Source organism: Propithecus coquereli, unplaced genomic scaffold (assembly GCF_000956105.1).
Source record: "Propithecus coquereli isolate 6110/MARCELLA unplaced genomic scaffold, Pcoq_1.0 Scaffold48, whole genome shotgun sequence".
In the NCBI taxonomy this organism is placed as follows: domain Eukaryota; kingdom Metazoa; phylum Chordata; class Mammalia; order Primates; family Indriidae; genus Propithecus; species Propithecus coquereli.
Genome location: NW_012150618.1, coordinates 1,555,084 through 1,577,115, shown reverse-complemented (window position 1 = coordinate 1,577,115; position 22,032 = coordinate 1,555,084). Strand labels below are relative to the sequence as shown.

At 51.1% G+C, this 22,032-nt stretch overlaps 1 protein-coding gene across 1 annotated transcript; it reads right to left on the bottom strand.

The window, feature by feature from the left end:
* Positions 1-1,308: 1,308 nt before the first annotated feature.
* Positions 1,309-20,810, bottom strand: ZC3H12D (zinc finger CCCH-type containing 12D). Its single transcript, XM_012655514.1, has 5 exons — positions 20,446-20,810; positions 12,100-12,239; positions 6,473-6,707; positions 3,200-3,306; positions 1,309-2,111 (listed from the first exon to the last, which is right to left on the bottom strand). Exons 1-5 carry the CDS (start codon positions 20,748-20,750, stop codon positions 1,309-1,311), a joined length of 1,590 nt encoding a protein of 529 aa, XP_012510968.1. The 5' UTR covers positions 20,751-20,810.
* Between the last annotated feature and the right edge of the window lie 1,222 nt (positions 20,811-22,032).

The following is a 22,032-nucleotide window of genomic DNA, read 5'->3' as shown; positions in this document are numbered from 1 at the left end:
GCTCAAACTATGGTAAGAATCTGGTTTTAAAAGATTAAAGGAGTGGGGAAGACTAACATCGCTGCTCTCCCAGGGGCGGCATTTCCCATGAATGAAAGAGCTGGGAACACATTCTCCCTGAGGCGCCCCTAGACTGTGCCTAAAAATAAACTGCAAAGAGTGTCCCTCTGCACTTGCTGGCGGCTGGCTTTCCCCCCCGGGAGGTGCCTCACACTCTCCCTAAAAGCTACCAAGTCTCCTAATGAACAAGGGAGCCACAGCCTGGAGGGCTGGATGCCGTCTGGAGATGCCAGGGCCTTCTGAGGACGCAGGGGCCACGCAGCATCACTAAACTTCTTGCCATTACGCCTGCGGTTTCCCAGCAAAAGTCCTGACACCTGCCCCAGTGTAGCGTGAAGAATGGCTTAGAAGGCTCCCAGTGAAGTGCCTGCTCTGGAAACTGCCATGATGAATGGCTGGAAAAACAGAGATACTTGACCCTGAGCCAAGCAGTATGTATGTGTCTATGGGTGTGTGTGTGTACATGTGTGAGAGAGCGTGCCCTTGTGTGTGCTTGTGATATTTGTGTGGTGTGGGGGGGGTGTGTGCTGAATGGGGTGAAGACCCCCCAAACAGGCCTTCAGGACAAAGTGCCCGGCCTCTCATCCCCAGCCAGGCACAACCACACAATTTCAGAGCAATAGTCGAGGCTGGGCTCCCCTGGTGGGTGAGGTTAGCGGTAGCTAACATGAAGGCTTCCAGATATCCAACCTCCCCTGGCCACCTGACTACGTATTTCAAACATTACTTGATGCAATGAAATTCGAGACCACTTAGCCTTTGTCAAACTTTTGGCCATGAACCACATTAAGTTTACACGCTACCAAGGGTGTGCGACACACGGGGCCAGGTGACAAGAGTTCATACTCAGCCTGACTGTACAGGGTGTGCTCTGAGATGTCCCAGTCCGTTGTGTTTGAGGAGGTGACCCACTAAATCGATTTCGTGGCCCCTTTGTGGATTCCACTTACAGCTTGACACAGTCACAGGCTGTTTAGGGCAAACGCTTGGAGCTGCGTTGGGACCTGTCTTCCCCACACCAGAAATACTCTCTCCACACAAGTGGGTGAACCTCTCCGCAGCAGGCCCAGGCCTCCGTGGCGATCATCAAGCGCCACCAAGGAAAAGGAAGCAGGCTTCCCGACCATCTTTAAAGAAAAGGGGCAGCCACGGTGGGCTGATTCAGGTCCAGGCTGGCAACCACCCGCCCACGCGCCCAAGTTGCCAGGCAAGACCGAGCCATGCCTTGCAGGGGCGTGGGCCGGTCCCTTAGGGGTTCCCCAGCGGCGCCCCGGCCCTTGGGCATCTCTGCACGAGGAGGAGGATGAGCCGGGCGAGGTCGGAGAGGTCGGGGGACTCGGCCATCACGCGGTCCACCTGCTCCGGCGGAAAGACGCTGCAGAGCGCAGTTCGCGCCCGGGCGCGCGCGTCCCCCTCGCCGTCCGCGGCTGCGTACCCCGAAGGTCTCCCAAAGGCGCCGTCGCCCCAGGCCGGCTCCACCCAGGCCGAGCGGCTCGGAAAGCGGTCGGAGCCCCGGGGATGGGCCCACGGGTCGTCGGGCGGCCTGTGCTGGAGAAGCAGGTCGCCGTGCAGGTCCCTGGGCCGGTGACCGCCCCGCGGCTGGAGCTGCGGCCCGGGTAGGGGCGGGAGGCCGGGCGGGCCAGAGGTGGCAGCGCTGCCCGCCCGCGGCGATGGCGAAGGCAGGGGCGCCGGTCCGCCGGTGGACACCCAGTCGGGCCCGCGCAGCCCGGGCGCCAGGCCGCAGGCGGGGCCGGGAGGGCGCGGCCCGAGGGACCCCGGGTCGTCACTGAAGGCCAGCCGGGAGAAGCTCCCTCGCAGGGCGGCCAGGTCCGCCGGCTGCGGCGCGGGCGGGAGGCTGCGTACACCTGGCTCCCGGGGGGCCGACCGGGCTCCCGCGGGGCCGCCCCGGGTGCTCGGTGGTGGCCGCTGCTCCTCGGCGCCCGGCCGGGCCCGTGTTTGGGCGCGGAGCTCGTCGGCCACTGCCAGCTGCGTGTGGTGCGGCCTCTCTGGGTGGTAGAACTTGCACTTGATGCCGTAGGTGCACTTCTTGCCTGGAGGGGGCAGGGGCAGAGAGGGCGTGAGACCTGGGCCGCGGAGAGGCTGGGCTGCCTCGTGCGTCGGGGCAGTGCCGCCCCCGCAGCCTTTCTCCGTGGATGTTCCTCCTGGAAGGCCCCCAGGGAGAAGTGCCCGGGGGGCTGGCATGGGCGAGGGTGCGCTGGGCACACTAACCCCCGTGAGTGTCGGTCCGGGAACTCCCTTTGACCAGGGACTGGGATCAAATCTCCGGATCTGATGACCTTCAGCCCCCACTTCCCCAGGGACCCTGTGGATGGGGCCAATCTTGGGGAGGGGCGGTGGGAAGTGGGTGCTCATGGCCTAGGATTGTGCCCCCAGTGCCGCCTCAGTTTCCACCACTGCCCACACCCCCCTTGCTAACCATTGCTCTCTCCCTACAGACTGTTCTGGCAGAGCCGTGATCAAATGATCAGGCAGGTTACCATCGAAACCCGGGCACTTCTGAGAGTGAACGGGGTCGAGATGGGCCAACCTGAATGGTCACCTTAATTCTAACAAGAAATGACTCTGAATGTCACCCAAGGCTTTAATGAACTTCTGTAAGCATAAAAACCAAAGCCTGGGGACATCAAATAACTGGCCAAAACAAGTTAGTGAACAAGCTGGCTAGAAGGCTGGCATCCCTGAGGGCTCTGGGATAAAATCCTTAATTCTTCATGGATAGCACTGACCAAAGTCCATTGGAGGCGGGCACAGTGGGGCAGGGTGAGGACAGAAATGCCGGGGGCCAGGGGAGGGACTGAGAATGGGAGCTGGGGATGCACACGGCCTCTCTGCTTCTCAGACAGGGCTTTGCCTTGAGTGGGACCCCTGCACCAGGGCCTGGCAAACACCTCTCTGCAACAGCCATCCAGGATGTCAGTTCATCCTTACGACAACCCTGTCAGGAAACAGCAGTCCAGAGAGGCTAAGTTACCTCTCCAGGGTCACACAGCTGGTGCAGGGCAGAAGTTGGGAGAGAACCAAGTCTCCTGACCACCAGGCCAGTGCTTTTGACTGTGCCCCTGTGCCCTGCACAAAGCCCTGAATAGGACCCAGGAGGCACTGGGCAGGAGGTACCCACCATAGGGGCAGTGCTGCCAAGATGGCTCTGGAGGCTTTGGCTTCCGGCTCAGGAAATTGCTCAGGGTGGGTCCGTGTCGGCCCAGGGGGTCATCGGGAGGCATGAACCTGGAAAATAAGCACAGGGGGGCAACTGCAAGACCAACTGGGACTCACCGCTGGCACCTGGAGGGAGGGAGCAGGCCCGAGCCACCCAGGGAGCACCAGGCAGGCAAAACCCTCCCTTGACACCAAACTCCCCGTGGGGGGCTGCACGGCACGGCCCTGGGCCTCTTCCTCCTGCCTGGCTCAAGCCGGCAGCGTCAGAATCATCTAGCAAGTTGTTAAAATGCAGTCCCAGGCCGGGCGAGGTGGCTCACGCCTGTAATCCTGGCTCTCTGGGAGGCCGAGGCAGGTGGATTGTTTGAGCTCAGGAGTTCGAAACCAGCCTGAGCAAGAGCGAGACTCCGTCTCTACTAAAAATAGAAAGAAATTGATCGGACAACTAAAAATATATAGAAAAAATTAGCTGGGCATGGTGGTGCATGTCTGTAGTCCCAGCTACTTGGGAGGCTGAGGCAGGAGGATTGCTTGAGCCCAGGAGTTTGAGGTTGCTGTGAGCTAGGATGACGCCACAGCACTCTAGCCCAGGCAAGAGAGGCGAGACTCTGTCACAAAAAAAAAAAAATTACAGTCCCAGAGCTGCACACGAGACCTGCTTAATCAGAATATGAAGTTGTTCAGGAATCTGCATGTTAACAACTCGCCGGGTGATTTGTGTCCAGGAAAACTGGAGCATAATCGCTCTAGGGCTCCCCTGGCTTCCCACTGTCCTCCACGGAAGGTTAGAAACCTCCATGGGGTTACCAAACAGTTCCAGAGGTTTCAGAGTTGTTTGAGCCCCTTGAGCCTTGGGTCGCATTTCTCCTGTGTTTCACCTCACGCCAAACACAGCTCTGGGCAGATGCAGGTGAAGGACGAGTGTGCACAGAGCGAGTGAGATACCTGGCTGGGGAATCGGTGAAGCAGTGGCTGCCAGGCACCCTCTGCACAGAGTGCCTCCTGGCACACGCGACGTGCTCCTCTGCTAACCCCGGGGCACTGGGTTTGGTCTGTTCCTGGGGCTGCCCTTATTCTGGACGAGTCACTCTGACCCTGCCCTGCCTCCCCCTCCCTCCTCCCTGGCATTGAGCCCTAACAAGGGGGGGTGCAGCTCAGGGTGCTCAGGGCCCAAGGGGAAAACTAAACTCCTTGGAAAGAAAACTCCCCTTGTTTAGTGAGATCCACTTTTTTATATGAATCTTGCTGTTCCCAGAGACACTTCCAGGTCATGCTAAGGTTCTGTTAAGGGGTTGCGGGTTCTAAATGGGGGGCAGACTCTGTGAGTTGGTGTTCCTCTAAGAGTCCGAGATCATGCCGAGAGCTGGGTGAGCCCTGGGCCAGGGCAGCCACCATGGCTCAGCTCCCAGCTACACAGCCGGCTTCTCAGAGCTGGGTCCTGACCAAGAAGCAGGGGAGCCGCCCACTGCGGTTATTAAAAGTTCCCAAAGACTTCACTTCCTGCTCTCCCAGGAGCAGGAGCTGTGCCAAGAGGGCCCTGTGGACGTGCCCGGGGCGCGGGGGCAGATGCCCTTGCTCACAGGCGGGTGGCAGGCCCTGCCTCTGGGGGGCCTTTGGCAGGCCCAGTGCATCGAAAGGACTTGGCCCGGGCCCCAGGCTGTCGCCAGGCCAGAGGCAGCCATGATCCATCAGTCCTCAGTGAGGATTTCTGGAACCCACAGTTACAGCCTTGCCAATTCCTGCAGGCCGAAGCTGGACAGTGAGCGCTGCTGGCCTTGCAGATCTGGAAATGACCGTGGGGGCTACTGCAGGGTAGTAGCCAAACATCTGCCCTGGGGCTCAGGAGGGCAGCTGCACCTCCATGGCTGCAGGGGCAGGTGGCAGTGGGGACAATAGTACTCCTTGGGGCACCATGTGCTGGTCTGGCCTGGGAATAACTGTTACCACTTCTGGGGTACAGTTCTCTTTAGTCCTTACGACAATCTCAGAGGTAATATTAGTAATGCCTTTTCAACATGAGGAATGATCGGCTCAGTGAGGTTGAGTGTTGCCCCCAGGACACACAACCAGCAAGTGGCAGGGCCTCACTCGGAAACCTCCCCTGCCTGCTCCAAAGCCCCAGCTGTTTCCACGGCAGCACACTGCTTCCCTGGCTTCAGGGTCAGGAACTGCTGGGTCGTGTGCAGGTGGCCTGGGCCCCGGCCACGTGCCTTCTCCTCCTTCCTCATCCCCCTCCCCAGGGCCACAGCCATTCGTTCACTCGTCCATGCAACTGTTTCACTCATTCACTCATCTACAGCTAGTTATTGCCCATTATGTGCCAGGCATGTGGGGACATGGCACGTAAGACAGATACAGTCCCTGCCCTCACTGAGCTCGGGAGCTTGTCTCAATCCACGTTCCAAAGAGCTAGTCGCAGAGCCCAGAATGAGGGCTGAGCTATCATTGCCTAGAACAGAAACCGGAACAGGAGTGATGTCCCAGCCTTCTGTGCCCTCCCCACCTTGTCCCACACATTCTAGCCACCTTGCCGGGCCCCAGTGTCTGCCCTCAGCTTGCCCGAGTATGTCTCAAGTGGACGTGCCATCGTCTCCTCCCACCTTAGCTCGGGCTGAGGGCCTCACCCAGCACCTGCTGACAGGTGGGGGCTTGTGGCCCCAAGGCCCTCTCCTCCCCCAGCCATGGCTGGTTGGTCCAGAGTGGACCCGGCCCCGGGGGACCACACAGGACGAGATGAGCCAACCAGGTTCTCTGGAAATTTCAACGCAGAGGTAGGGAGACAGAGTCAGTGCTGGGCAAGTGAAGATCTTTATAGCCCAAGAGGAAAGAGTCTGTTGCCCACCCCGACATGTAATTCAAAAAAATGTTTTTAAAAAACAGCCCCAAACCTGAAGGAAGTGAAAGGCAACACAACAAAATTCAGATTTTTTTCATGATGACTATTTCAATGCTCTTGTTTGAAGTATTAAATTCTAAAAAAGCACACGCCTGGCCCATTTGCTGGGCAGCTTTGTGGTGAGTCAGTCGTACGTGGCCATGGGGACAGCAAGGTCAGGGACAAAATAGCCCTGCTGGGGAAAGTGCCCACAGAGAAGGCCGGCCAGGAAAGGGGAGACTCAGAGGGACAGAGGTGACTGTGCAGCCCGGGTGAGCCCCGTCTGCAGGGCTGGGTGAGCCCGGGACCCCAGCCCCTCTGCCCCACTGCCCTCCGTGTCAGGAGCCTGCCCGGCCATACCGGTCGTTGACGAAGGAGAACATGAGCAGCCTCTGCTCGATGAACCACTTCCACTCGGGGTTCTCGCTCTGCAGGTCCCGGTAGTTGTCGTTGGAGACGATGACGCCGTCCTGCTCGTAGGCCACCTTCACAATGTAGCGGTCGTCGTAGCAGACCAGCCGCTTGCCGTGCACCTTGCGGGACGGGGTGTACACGAGCACCGCCTGCCGCTCCAGCTGCTCCAGCACGTGCTGCTCTGCGGGCGCGGGCGACAGAGACCGCGGTGAGGACTTCCGCCGGGACACCCCCACCCCACTCCCCACACCGTCAGACGAGGGGCAGGAGGTTCGGTTTCTCCCACCATCGCGTTTACTTCTTTCACTCAACTTCACTGAATCTGCCCCCGGCCCGAGGTCAAGAGGGCCGTTGGCTTGTCTTGCCCCTGCCGGGACAGGAGGGCAGAGCACGGTGCGCAACAAGGCAGAGTCACTTCAGAAGGAAGGTTCTGGTTGCAGCTCTGGTCTCTTTGAGGGTTACCTGCCCCTACCCTAGTAGACACAGGGGCCTCCTTCTTGTTTAACTGGAACCCTGGCAATGCCTCAGCGATGACGAGGAGTCCTGGAAGGCTCCTGCATGGGCCCTTCACTGGGAACCACGGGTCCTCTTCCCCCACCATACAAGAGTCTGCTCGGGACACCTTTGGGGTGCAGCATCACATAACTGACAGATCTGAGGGACTCAAGAATGTAATAGAAAGAGTCTGGGGCTAAGAATCTACAGCCTGGGTTCTGGGCTGAGCCCCAGTTCCTGGGTACTTTACCACTGTTTTAATGTCAGGTCGTACATTTATAAAAAGAGCACGAAAACACCTCCCTTACCCATCTCAGGGTGTCTGTGAGCAGACTGAATAAGCTCGGGTGTGAGAGAGTGCTAGCAAAAGCTACGAAGGAGGGGACCACGTATCAGGTGGTAGAAATATTATAAGGGCTTTCTTATCAGGGGCTACAAGGCCCATACTGGGAAGTTCTGCTGTTTGATTTTAGTTTTTGCTTTTGGAGACTTGCAAAAAAAAAAAAAAGGAAACATCCCTTTAACACATAATAGTTACTCAGAACTTGGAAGAGCATATTCTTCATGATTTGTCATAAATGTTTCTTCCCCCAAGTTTAAGTCCTTTCCATTACGACATGGTTTCCAGACTTTAAAAAGGTGCATAATGTGGCCAGGTGTGTACCTCATGCCTGTAATCCCAGCACTCTGGGAGGTGGAGGCGGAAGGACATTTGAGGCCAGGAGTTCAAGGTCAGCCTGGGCAACATAGCAAGACCCCATTTCTACAAAAAAATTTAAAAATTAACCAGGCGTGGTGGCACATGCTTGTGGTCCTAGTAGGAGGATCACTTGAGCCCAGGAGTTTGAGGTTACAGTGAGCTATGATGACACCACTGCCTGGGTGACAGAGGTCTAACAAAAAAAAATGTTTATAATGTATCTATTATACAAAGAATAATAAAAAATGTCACCTCTATAGCACCTGCTTTGAGAAATGAAGGTGGCCCATGTTTGGAAAGTCCCCTCTGCCCCAACCAGTTTGCAGTCCTCTCTACTTCCCTTAAGATAACCCAAGTTTTAGAACTTTATGTTTATATTGTAATTCCCTTGCTTTTATTTTTAAAAATACACATGTATAAAGGATTATTTTCAATGTGGCTACACACTGGACTTCACACAAATGGATACTATACATGTACTATGCAACTTGCTTTTTTCATTTGCCATCATGTTTGTGAGGTCTGGCCATGTTGATATGTTCACTGCTGTTAGTTTCGTTTGTAAGTCCCTGGCACAGAAGTGCAAGGGCCTCTCTAGAATATATCTCTAAGAGTGGCTCTTGCTGAGTTGTAGGGAAAGGCACTTTACAAGATAATGCCAAATTGTTTTCCAGAGTGGTGATATACCAAGTTCCATACCCAGCACAGCGTATGAGACAACTTTGCCAACACATGGCATTTTCAGGCTTTTGAATTGTTTTGACAATCTGGTGGGTACAAAATTGCCTCTTATTGTGGTTTCATTTTGCATTTCTCTGGCTACTAATGAGATGTGGCATCTTTTCATAAGTTTACTGGCCATTTATGTTTCTCTTCGGTGAATGCCTTATTCACTCTTTAGTTCATCTTTCTGTTGGTTCATTGTCTTTGTCTCATTAATTTGGAGAAATTCTCTCTAGATCTAGACAGTAGTCCTTCATCAGGAACATGTGATGTGTACCACCCCCAGGGTGAGGCTTGTCTTTTCATTCTTTTGTTTTTGTGGTATCCATTAATGGACAGACGCTTTTATTTTAATGTAAAATTTATTCATCTTTCCTGCATAGGTTTGCACTTGTGGCTTGTTTAAACATTCCTTCCCTTCCTCGAAATAATTTTCCTGTTTGCTCATGTTATATTTAAATATTACACAACTGTTGACAGCCACCATTCTTCATGTTCAGAACATAAAGAATAATTTTGGGTGACTGGTTCATGATGGAGAACTGAACACAAGAATTTATCCCCCTCCCTCTCAAAGTCCCAACGTAATGGCAATAAAGAGGTACAAAAGGGGGGTCCGTAATCACATTCAAATAGGCTTGGGGACAGCAGCAAACCCAGGATTTTGACAGATTTTAGGAAGACAGAAAGCAGACAGGATCATGTTGATCCCACAGCGTGGAGGGAACCAAAGCCCAGAGTGTGCACAAAAGGCTGAAGCGAAGTGGGAGCCATGTCCCGGCAGAGTCGCGGAGCAGTCCCAGCCTCCGAGAGGGAACAGCAGTCAGGCAGGGCGGGATGGCTAATGGGGAGCTACTCGAGGGCCAGCTGACGCCAAGGGTATGGAACTCCACTGCTCCCTACCCCTACCACTATAAAGAAAGTTCAGATACAACCAGGAAGGAGGAGGCCTCCCACTGTGGCTCCTGACCTCCTAGATAAAACCGTCATCATTTTGCATTGGAATAGGCGGTGGGCAGAGGTGTCCCACTGCCTGCCCGCTCCACGCCAGGTATGCTACAGTGAAAACTGCCAGCCACCCAGATGGTTAGCCCTGCCATTTAGGGAGAGGTTTGAATGCTGGGAGAGAAAACCCAAGGCAATTGCAGAGATGTACAGTCATGTGCTGCATAATGATGTTTCAGACCACATATACGATGCTGGCCCCATAAATGGACTATAACAGAACTGAAAAGTTCCTATTGCCTCGTGACGTTGTACCAGTCCTGACGTTGTGGCGTTACACATTACTCACATGTTTGTGGGGATGCTGGTGTAAACAAACCTATTGCACTGTCCATCGTATGAAAGAACAGCATGTACAATTGTGTACAGAACACACTACTTGCTGATGATAACAAATGACTATATTACTGGATTATATATTTACTATACTATACTTTTCATCGTTAGAGTATATTCCTTCTACTTAGTAAAAAAAAGTTAACTGTAAAACAGCCCCAGTCAGGTCCTCCGGGAAATATTCCAGAAGGCACTGTTATCACAGGAGATGACAGCTCCATGCGTGTTACTGCCCTGCAGCCCTTGCAGTGGGACAAGATGTGGAGGTAGAAGACAGCGATATTGATGACCCTGACCCTGTGTAGGCCTAGGCTAATGTGTCTGTGTCTTATTTTTTAACAAAACATTTAAAAAGTTAAAAAGAAATTAAAAGTAGAAAAAAGCTTATAGAATAAGGATATAAAGAAAGAAAAGATTTTGTACAGCTGTACAATGAGTTTGTGTTGTAAGCTAAGTATTATTATAAAAAAGTCAAAAAGTTAAAAAAATTTAAAAGTTTATAAAGTAAAAAATTACATTAAACTAAGGTTAATTTATTATTGAAAAAAAATAAATTTTATAAATTTAATGTAGCCTAAGCGTACAGTGTTTATGCAGTCTACACTAGAGCACGGGAATGTCCTAGGCCTTCACATTCACTCACCCCTCACTCACTGACTCACCCAGAGCAACTTCCAGTCCGGCAAGCTCCATTCCTGGTAAGTGCCCTATATGGGTACACCACATTGTATATTTTATGCTGTGCTTTTCCTGTACCTTTTCTATGTTTAGACGTGTTTAGATACACAAATACTTACTGTTGTGTTACAATTGCCTATAGTATTCAATGCAGTGACATGCTCTACAGGCTTGTAGCCTGGGAGAAATCAGCTGTGTCATATAACATAAGTGTGTAGTAGACTGTAACTAGGTTTGTGTAAGTAGTAGTAAGTGTAAGTAGCAGACTTTAACTAGGTTTGTGTAAGTTCACACCATGAAGAAATCACCTAATGATGCATTTCTCAGAATGTATCCCCATCATTAAGTGAAATATGACTGTATATTTAACCAGTCTCATTCTTGGTTCACGATAAAAGCTGACAAAAATCACCAGACTTTTGAGAGGAAAATCTAACAACACAAAACACAACGAGAGAGAGAGAGACAGACAGACAGACAGACAGACAGACGTAAGATGAACAAAGAGAACTGATCCCAGAAAAAAACTGGATAAAATTTGTGGAAATTAAGAGAACTTTTTTAAAAGTCTAGATGAGCATACAAATATTCAAGAAGATGCTGCATCCCAGAGACAAGAATAGCTTAGAGTAACAGAGAGAAAAGAAGCAGCAGTTGATAACCACTGATAGAATTTAAAACAAACCAAAACCAAAAACCTTTGGTAAAAATCCTGGAAGAAAAAATCAAGGAAACCTCCCAGAATCACCAAGAGCTCAGCCCTACACTGTTGACTTGGCTGAAACAATGCCAACAAGGGTTAGCACCTGATCTCCTCTTACAGATTAAGCATCCCTGGTCCAAAAATCCAAAATGCTCCAAAATTCAAAACTTTTCAAGCACCAACATGACACTCAAAGGAAATGCTCATTGCGACATTTCAAATTTTGGATTTTTGAATTAGGGATGCTCAACCAGTAGGTATAAGGCAAATATCCCAAAATCCAAATCACTTCTGGTCCCAAGCATTTCAGATAAGGGATACTCAACCTGTGTAAGAAAGCCAAATAAAAAACAAACAAAATCCTGTATATTTAAACCATATTACATGTCATGAGTTGTTCTAAGAAAAAATAAATAAATAATAAAATAAACCATTGTGTTCTAATATTTGTAGCTTAACATATTCCTAGTTGAATTAAAACTTAAAAATAGAGAATCCCTTAGGTCTCCATTTTCTTTCTTTCTTTTTTTTCTAAATGAAGAGATTGGACTAGGTAATCTATAAATAAATAATACCTGACTGAATAAATGTCTCTTTCAAATCCTGTATACTATTAGGAGTGGAATGCAATCTTCCCTCAGATGTTAAAACTCATCAGACACAATTATTTTTGGAACTCAATCATTCACACTAAAAGAGTAATTTATTCATTCATCTATTCCACAACTATTTATTGAACAGGGAGCATATGCCAGGTATCACGATAGGTGCTAGCTGCTAGGGCCATGGCAGTGAACATGCCTTCAAGAGCTTACAGTGCAGTAAAGAAGACAGACATCATTAAACAAGTAACCAAACAGATAAGTGACTATCACTGTGCTATCCAGAAACAGCGTATTTGGTACCTCTTGAGCATGTACTGCTCCAGCATACCTCGAATAGGGCTATCAGCTCTTGGTGGTTCTTTCCTCCAGGATGGGACAAAAACCTTGATGTAGGTGTGTCCTCTGTCCCTGAACCAGTCCACAGCCAGCTGGATCCCCCGGCAAGAGAAGATTTCTTTATTTCCATGGCTACAATGGGAAAACAAAGAAATCTGTAGAGACACAGAAAGTGCCCCCAAGAGCGATTTCCCCCGGGAATATCCTGGATCGCAATCTCATAATCGAGGGAACCAGGAAAACCCACATTTTAAAGACAAGTCATTCTTTCATTCACAAGCTGTGTGCCTTAACCAGAACCATGCAGCCTGTGATAGGTATGAGGGTCTCAGGTTCCCAGGGGAATACATTGCAAGGACCAACAGACAAGATCCTCTCTTTAACCGAAGCTAATGAGGATCAACACGAATGGATGAGAGTAGCCGTCTGCAGAATTGCTCTCGCCCTGAGAGAGGGCTGTAAATGTGTTACTGGGTTTCCCAAGTTCACAAAGACGTCAGCAGAGGCAGGGAAGAGAGAGTGGTGTGGGAACAGGTGGGGCCGTGGGGGCCTGACTGAAGATGTTTTCCTTTCTCCTAAGGGGAATGAGAAACCATGGAAGGGTGTTAAGGTTGGAGATATGTGTGATGTGATGCAATTTTGATTCAAAAAACCCACTCTGGCAGCACAGAGAACGGTAAATTGAAAGGGAGCAAGAGCAGGTGTAGGGAACCAGTGAAGCTGTTGCAGTGAGCAGAGCAAAGACTGATGGAGACTTGGACTGAGCTGGTGGTGGATGAAGGAGAAGGGCGGGTGAACTTGAGAGATATTTGGAAGGTAAAACCTCCAGAACGCGGTGACCCATTGACATAGGGGTGACAGAGAAGAAGGCACCGAGGATGACGGTGAGCTATCACTGACACACGGAATGCTGATGGGAAGAGGCTTCCGAGGGAAAGATCACGAGTTGGCCTTGGCTGCAATTGAGCTGTTTACTTGAGGTTTCCTCTAAGTGGAGATCTTAAATAAACAGCGAGGGTTCAGAGGAGAGGTCTGAGTGATAAAAGTCGTAGGTCATCTCTTCTTAAGCAATAGCTGAATCCACAGCCTGGACAAAATTACCCGACTGCCCGGAGAGAAAGTGAGTGGCCCAGGGCCGCACCTGGAGGAACTATGGGATTCAGCAGCTGCTTACAAGTCGAGGAGGGGTCTTACGCAAGAGACGGAAAGGATCTATCAGAGAAGGAGGAAGAAAACAGAAGGGTGCTGCTTCATGAAAGCACCCCCTGACCCTCTAGACCCCATCCAGCAGTAATGTGAACAACCGGTGACACCCTTCCCTCCACCGCACCCCCCAAACGCATGCATCTCTTGAACGCAGCAAAGTCTATCCTTGGTCATTTCAGAAGGAAAAAATATCACTACCATGATTATTTCAAAAATTGCTTCTTAATTGCTCTCTTTTTTGCAACTCATTACACGGTGTTTAACCATTCAAAAGCCAACTTTCCATCCTCGACACCTTTGGGGTGAGGGGGTTCAGTGGGGAGAGGGAGGTTAACTGAACCCTGGCTGAGCTCCCAGGCAGGCAATAAGCATCCACGGGGACCCACTGCCCGGCGTACAGAGGCAAAAGCATAACCCAAGGGCATCCACTCATCTGTGCATTCCTCCATGGACCCAACATCACTTTACGAACATCTACGACAAGGCTCTGTGCTGGGTGTTAAGAAGAGACATCACTCCCACTTCTTGGAGCTCATTTTTAATATCTCTAGAGAGTTCTGTTTGCCAGGCCACTCTTCACATTTCACCTCATTTAATCTTTACAACAAGCCCTTGAGGAAGTGACTTTCGTCCTCATTTTACCCTTACGGAAGCCGAAGCAAAGAAACGTGCCCTGCTCTCTGGTCTAGTGGCCGCCTGACCTGTTGGGCTGCAAACTCTTCCTCCCTGGTTTCCCAAAGATCATTTATTCCTCCCCCTCCCCAGTCTCTATCCCTGGGGTCCAGATGGCAGCTCCTTTAGGGCAATAATGACCCACAGGTAAGATGCTCACGCCTGGGGAGGGCCCTTCCCACCCTCCTTGCCAGGCACTGAGAACCAGGCAGCAGGCTGAGCGCCAGGCACTGGAAGAGGAAACTGAGTAACGGGAGGGTGGGAAGGGGAAGTGGGTTGGTGCCTGAAGCAAATTTTGCCTGCACGACAACTGTGCCTGGGGCAGCTGCCGTTAGGGAGCCCGTCATTTACAGTAACTAGACAATCTCATTGCACACCACTGTGTCTTTGTTGCCCAAGAGGCCCCTGCAGAAGTTAGAGCCAAAACAGTCCTGCAGGGAGCAAGGTTGTGGCAGTGGGTGGGGGGAAGGAAGATGAGCAACACTTCCTGAGGGGTCTGAGGTGTGAAGGGGCACCGCTATTTCCATTTTCTTTCTTATCTGGGCTTAAACTGCAAACGCTTTGACTCTTCTTACCAGGAGATCTCTGCCCCGCTCAAGTCAGGGGGAAGAGGGAGGGTGGGCAGGGGCTGCTCTAGGTGCCCTCATCTTATCGAAGGAGAAATGGGTGCAGACACGTAGGAGCCCAAGGCAGAGCAGATTCAGGGGCCCAGCTGTAAACCCCCCACCCATCTCTTTTCCACCTACTGGAAACCACGGAGAGGGGCATGATGAAAACTGAGAGAGGCATGATTTCAAGCCCGAACTCTCTCTTCATTGGAGATTTCTTACTCCAGAATAAGCCAGAGCCTGCTGAGTTTTCTAAGAGTTTAACGCATTAACTGCCATGTGAGTTGTATTTAACTCACGCTAGTTTTGAGCCCGGGCCTCGTGAAGCATATGTAACTCACAAGTCTCTTCACCTTGGGACCCTCGTGAACTATTTTTCAAGTTGCATATAACTCACACACAGAAAACAATAAAATATAACAAATTTTTCATTAAATTAGAAAGGATCATTTTGTTTTCGACACTTTTTATTCTATTTTCATAATAAAACACCGTGGCCGCAAGGAAAAAATTTTTTTCTAGTGTGGCAGCCAGTGTGTTAAAAATGTAAACAACAACTCAAACAAAAAGCCCTGTACCCTCCAAAATGAGGACACATTCAAATGAAACCCTCCTCTGGGGCAGTAAAGAGGATGTGAAATTATCAGGTGGTTTCCCCCCAAGCTTGTACTTCGAATCCTGCCTTTTCTAGATTTGCCTATAGAACGTAAAACAGATTGGCTGCTGGTGAGTTTGCCTGCCCCGGCAAGGAAACGCTGCAACAGTTGGCTCATGAGAACTCAGGTTCTTCCCAAACACCATGATGCAGCTTTTAATATGCTTTCAATGAAAGCTGAGTTCTTTTTAAAAATCTGCTGCTGGACGTTTTTCTTAGGGCCAGGTGTCTGTCAATGCAGGTATTCAGCTGAGTAACCCAAGCTGACCCTCTCTCTCTGTCTCATACACACACACAGACACACACACACACACCCCTCTATCCTGAAGGTGTGGGGGCTGTACTTGGCAATCAACCAGAGCTACCACTCAGTGCTCATACAAGGGGCCCCAGCCCCTTGGCAGCAGCAGGAGTGGGTCCTGACACCAGCCCTGCAAAGGGCCCCTGGTGGAGGGAGCAGAGGCCTCACACATCCTGTCTGCAGCTGGCATGCCCAGGGCTCACCCTGCAGGGGTAGGGCTCTGGCTCCAGGACAAAGACCTATGAGGTTAGGGTCTCCCACTCTGCAGCCCTTGCCAAGGCCGGACTGGGGAAGAGCAGAAGAAATGGGAACTGCATGGGAAAGAGCACTGAATCCAAGCTGGCACTATTGCTCTGGGACCTCGGGCAAGTTACTTACTTACTCTCTCTGAACCTCTGAAGAAGAAAAATTCCTTCATAAGAAAAATGTATTTACTTCTTTTAAGCATATGGTAAAATAACCATGTTGGGCCAGGCAGGGTGGTTCACGCCTGTAATCCTAGCATTTGGGGAGGCCGAGGCAGGAGGATCACTTGAGGTCAGGAGTTCAAGACCAGCCTGAGCAAGAGGGAGACCCTGTCTCTATAAAAAATAGAAAAATTAGCCAGGTGTCGTGGTGCGTGCCTATAGTCCCCACTACTCAGGAGACTGAGGCAGGAGGATTGCTTGAGCCCAGGAGTTTGAGGTTGCTGTGAGCTGTGATCATACCACTGCACTCTAGCTCGGGTGACAGAGTGAGACTCTGTCTCAAAAAAATAAAAATAAAAATAACCACCTTGAATCTTAGCATGGTAGAGATAAAAAAGCTATTTAAGGTTATTTAGTCCAACCTCTAAATTGTGTAAACAGGGCTCAAAAAAGTCAGATGGGCTGGACTTGGTGGTTCACGCCTGTAATCCAAGCACTTTGGGAGGCGGAAGCCAGAAGATCACTTGAGCCCAGGAGTTGGAGGCTGCAGTGATCTATGATTGTATCGCTGCACTCCAGCCTGGGCAACAGAGCGAGACCCTGCCTCAAAAAAAATTTTTTTTTAAAATCAGATGACTCTCCTGAGGCTACACAGCTGGTAGGCTGAAAAGGGAGAGCTGTACAGTCCAATAATAGCCACTCACCACATGTGGCTATTCATATTTAAATTCAGATTAATTTTAAAAAATAAAATTTAGAATTCAGTTCCTTGGTTGCACTAGCCACTGTTCAAGTGCTGGATAGCCGCATATGGCAAGTGGCTCCCATACGGGACAGTGTAGGTATAGCACTCTCTGTCATCACAGGGAGTCGGATGGCCCTGAGTTAAAGGTGCCCACATTCTGTCCCCTTCCCCTGACCTCCCTGGTGTCCTATGTGGGTTATGGCAACCAGGGGCAGCCATAAGGTCTGCTGCCCGGGGCCCTATTGTGTGCTCTCCCCGTTTTGACTTAAAGTTCTTATGTTGACATATCCTTTAGGAAATGGTAGATGACGCCGTTAGTCCTGCTTGAAGTCCTGCTTGAAAGAGCCCATTTCTTGCAGAAAGCACTTGGCCAGTGACCCACTGTGCAGACCTCCAGAGAGCAGCAGCCAGGCTTCCAGGTTCAGCCACAACACACTGCCTTGGGCTAAACCATCTGAAGCACTGGGGAGGGAAGCCCATAGAAACTTCTACCTGTGGTGGCATGGCCAGGGAGCATGCTGGTGGAGGTCGGAGTCTAACTCAAACCAGTGCTAGCCTTGACCAAGCCCATCAAGTCCCATCCTGTGCAACTGAGAGGGTCCAAACAAGGACTGATGGCCCACTCTCACATTCTCTGTGCTAACAGGGACATGTGGCTTAGTGCCTCCTGAGGCCCAGGAAAAAAATCCCTGACCATAAAGCCCGGCATTATCTGTAACTTCTCACTCTACATCAGTGGTTTCTAACATTTTGGGGATCATAGATCCTTTCAGTATCTATTGAAAGCAATGAATCTTCCCCCAGAGAAACACATAAATGCACATATGCATGCCACATTGTGTGCATCATTTCAGGCCATTGCTGGCTTTGAAGACAGAGGGACCATGAGCCAAGGAATGCAGGCAGTCTCTAGAAGCTGGAAAAGACATGAAAACAACCTGTTCCCCAGAGCTTCCAGAAGCCCACCCCAGGCTCCAAGGGACAGAGCCACAGCCAGCAACAGGCACACTGAAGGATGATCCTGCCACCAGATGACATGCTTCTCATCTGCTCAGGGTAGGAAAGTCTTTATTAAGCTCTCCCCACCACTCCAGGGCCAGACAGTACATGAAGCAGTATCACTTTCAAAAACAGAGAATGGGCCAGGTGCATCACGGTGGCTCACACCCATAATCCTAGCACTTTGGGAGGTTAAGGTGGGAGGATTGTTTGGGACCAGGAGTTCGAGACCAGCCTGAGCAAGAACAAGACCCTGTCTCTACAAAAAATAGAAAAATTAGCTGGATGCAGTGGCTCGTGCCTGTAGTCCCAGCTACTCAAGAGGCTGAGGCAGGAAGATTGAGCTTAGGAGTTTGAGGTTGCAGTAAGCTATAATTATGCTACTGTACTCTAGTCCAGGTGACAGAATAAGACCCTGTCTCAAAACAAAAACAAAAAAAAAACAAAACAGAAAATGGCAATGTGTGCAATACTACAAAACCTCAGTGAAAGAGAATTTTCAGAAACCCTACTTCTGAGGTTAATTGAATTTTGAGGTCAACAGATAAAAACAAGACACCACTTTGGGTTTCAAACATCCTTTCCCTGTAAAGGATGAGGACCCACTTGAATCTCTTCCATGACTGAGGATCTGGCAGACCCTGAGGGACATGCGTCCTGCTGAAACTCCCACTGGAGGACATCATAGACACCGTCGTAGAAGGGGAAGGAGATGGGTGGAACCTGGGATCCCTACTCTCTCCCAGAACTCGCCTTTGGAAGGGACAAATTAAGTCTCATGATCAGGTGGTTGTTGGGCAATTTGTCTCTTTTTCTTAACAATTGGGATCCAGGGGCAGGGGTGGAGATATTTGTGTGTATAGACAGATATGTGGGTGCATATACCTATGTACACACACAGAGAATGTACATAGGTACCTGTGTTTTGTAGGCAGCCAGTGTGTGAATGCATTTATTCTCTGAGACACTCTTCATAATAAGTCTGAGTGATGGTTTCCATTTGTAACCCACACAGACTAAATAGAAAGGGATTAAACTGGTTATAATTGTAGGCACTGGGGAGGGGGGGCAGGCAGAGATGGGGGACTAGTAGATTTACCCAGGACACATTATGGTCATGTGCAAATAGAGGACGTGGTCTAAATCTGAATTCCAAGCAGCAACAGAAACTCCCATCAAAAGAAAACCCACCACCACCTTATGACAATTCCTAAAAAAATGCCTGGTCCCCAAAGAGAGAATGCTGACACTTTCCAGTAGCCCCTGGAGTGGTCTTTTCACCCTATAGCCATTCTGCTGTTGGGATTTGGAATCACAGAACTCATAATCTCAGGACTGGGAACGTCTTTGATTTAAGTAATATCATCTCACATGCAAAGCCCTCTGCCTATCAATGCCCAGAGAGAGAGGTGCCTTGTCCAGATCACACAGAGGCCAGGGCCCCTCTCACAATCCCTCCCAGTGGGCCCCTTAGAACCTACTGGATTCTTAAAAATCCCTTTAACTCCCCAGAGATCTTAAATTGAGCAAGACTTCACAGGCTTACCTATCTGGTGCCTACACAGGACGTGGGTGAGAATGTGATAATGTCCCCATGGACCAGCCCCAAAATCCCAGGGGGAAGAGAGGGCTCCATCAGCTGTTGACATAATCAAGGCCCGGGAGACAAAGCTGGTTTTAACAAACACTCTCAGTACACAATCATGAAGAGTGTGTAGGGACAGCCCCTGAGGCTGGGACACCATGGCTTGAAACTTTCCAAACTTCGGCCCTGCAAGGCCAAGTCCAAAGTGAGCCCAAATCCCCAGGGAAACTCTCGGATGCTCTGTTGACTCATTCGGTGCTGTGGATAACTGCTTTTCTGGATTCCCACCTCCAGGTGGGAGTTACTCAGCTTTTGAAAAGGGAAGCACATGTATTTGCATCTGCGAGTGAACAATTTCCTAACTAAGCCAAGTGGAATAATCCACTTATCTGAGCAACACCCCGCCTGGCCCTGTAGGGAGTCAGGGGAGGCTGCAGAGATCTGTTCCAGGGGAGCGCAGCCAAGAGAGGCAGAATAACAGCTCGGCACGATGCTCACATTCCTGAAACACACGAAGATGCCAATACACAAATATTCACATAGCTGTGTCTGCAGCTTGGGGGGCCACAGACACCTCTCTCCAGCCTACCAAGGAACCGCAACCCCAGCCGAGGTCTTCCCACGCAATTCAAGTACGTCTTCCCACCTGGTTCTGCTAACCTTGAGAGAAGCGGAAGAGATATCCATTGGCCTCTTTCACAGAAGAGGAAATGAGTACTGTGGCTTTCCCAGAGTCATGCAGCTGGTTAGGGACAGACTCCGGGCAAGGAGCCACATCTGCCAACACCTGAGCCTGGACTCCTCTCGGATTGCCACTGCCCTCCCCAGAAGGAGACTGTTCCTCTGCGTTCATATAATGACCAGCTACACCCGGGGAACACTTACTCGGTGTCAGGCTCTGTCCTAGGCATTTCGCGCAGGTCCCATGCTCACAACTACCCCCTAGGGAGGTTTTATCCCAGCGATACAGATGGAGCAAGTGAGGTTCAGAGGGGTTAAGTGACTTGCTTAAGGCCACACCACTCCTAAGAGGTGGCACAGGGATTCAAAGTCCCATGCACTGGCCCCAAAGCTCTTTGGAGCCAACCGCAGAGAGGAGGGACAGTTCTCAGGGCAGCTGAGCGCAGGCCCCCGCCCCGCCCAGGGTGAAGGAAGGCTACCTCATCGCCACGTTGCTGCCATCAATCACTATGGGTCGCAGGGAGCTGGCGGGGCCTCCGCAGTCCTCTTCGGGGGCTGCCCCCAGGCCGCGCCCGGCCGAGTCCCGGAGCCCGCAGGAGCCGCGGGGCACGAGCTGGGGCGCGGCCTGGGCCTGCGGGGCCCCGGGGCGGCTGCCGGTGCGGATCAGCTCCTGCAGCACGTCGTTGACCAGGGCGCCCTCGCCCAGCTTGCCCAGCACCCTGAGCACGTCCTCGCGGCCGTAGCCCAGCTTCTGGAAGAAGTCCATCTTGCTCGGCCGCTCCATGCTGGGCCCGCCGGCCGGCGAGGGTCCTGCCCCCGGCTCCGTGCAGGGCGAGCGCCACGGGCATGAGCTGCGGAGAGAGGGCGCCGTCAGCGGCTTGCGGCGGCCCGGCCGCGGGGAGGCGAGCTGAGCGCGCGTTCCCTCCCTCCCGGCCTTATCTACCAGGAAATCATAGTAGAGCCCGTCCCCGGTCCCCGGTCCCCGGTCCCCGGTCCCCCGTCCCCGTCCTGGGGGAATTTTCAGTCGCTCGGTGTGGTTGGGGAGCCGAAGATGCAACCACGCTGCTTTTACTAGTGCTCTTTCCGAGGGACACCGGCCACATGGCCTGGCACCCAGCACTCGGGACAGGCCGAAGAAGGTTTCTGAGGCTCGATCATGGGCTGACTGGCGTCCTCCCAAAATTCCCGTGTTGAAGCCCTTACTCCCTACCCGGTACCTCCCAGGGTGACTGTATTTGGAGACAGGACCTTTAAAATGAGGTCACTAGGGCGGGTGGGCCCTAATCCGATATGACTGGTGTCCTTGTAAGAAGAGGAAATTTGGACACAGGCACACACAGAGGGACCACCACGTGAAGATGCAGGGAGACACCTTGCAGACACCTTGACCCCAGACTTCCAGCCTCCAGAACTGTGAGACAATGAGTCCCTTGTTTAAGCTCCCAGGCCACAGTGCTTCGTTCTGGCAGCCCTAGCTGACCAACAGAGGCCCTGGTGAGTTCTGCTCCCAGAAAGGCAATGCTCCCACCCAACTTCAGCTCTGTGCGCTGCACAGTCTTCCCTAGCAATTAACTCAGACCAACCGAACCTCTGCAACAGAAGGTGCTATCCCGAATTCGAGCCTTCCCATCCGACATCGCTGCTTGGCCTACACCTGCGGGGTGGCCCGGGAAGGGCACTGCAGCCGGACAGACATTTTCAAAAGGAAGAATAAGACCAAACCAACAGGAACACTATGGACAGACTGGGTTCCTCTCTCTTTTCTACCCACAAAGACCTACATCTTTCACAAACCATTTAAAAATACAGATATAATCATTTACTGTGAATGAAAAATTCAAACAAGGCAGAAGCATAAAGAATAAAAAGATACAACATCTTTCCGTGCATACTCCGAACCCCTTTGCCCCCTCTGCTGTTTGCTCGCATCTCTCCAGCACTTTCTCTACACGTTGACCGGCATGTCTAATGCGCACAAATGTTGTTTTAGGGTTGTTTTGTTTTTACAGAAATTGTGTCATACTATATGTATTGCTCAAAAACTTGCTTTTCTTATTAAAAATGCA

What these genes read in the sequence shown, in the direction of transcription:
- ZC3H12D (XM_012655514.1), bottom strand. Translation starts at nt 20,750, where the DNA reads ATGGAGCGGCCGAGCAAGATGGACTTCTTCCAGAAGCTGGGCTACGGC. An exon ending in TTCTCCTTCGTCAACGACCG is followed by an intron (nt 3,307 to 6,472) that starts GTATGGCCGGGC and finishes CTTATTTTCCAG; the next exon opens with GTTCATGCCTCCCGATGACC. An exon ending in TTGGCAGCACTGCCCCTATG is followed by an intron (nt 2,112 to 3,199) that starts GTGGGTACCTCC and finishes TGCCCCCTCCAG; the next exon opens with GCAAGAAGTGCACCTACGGC.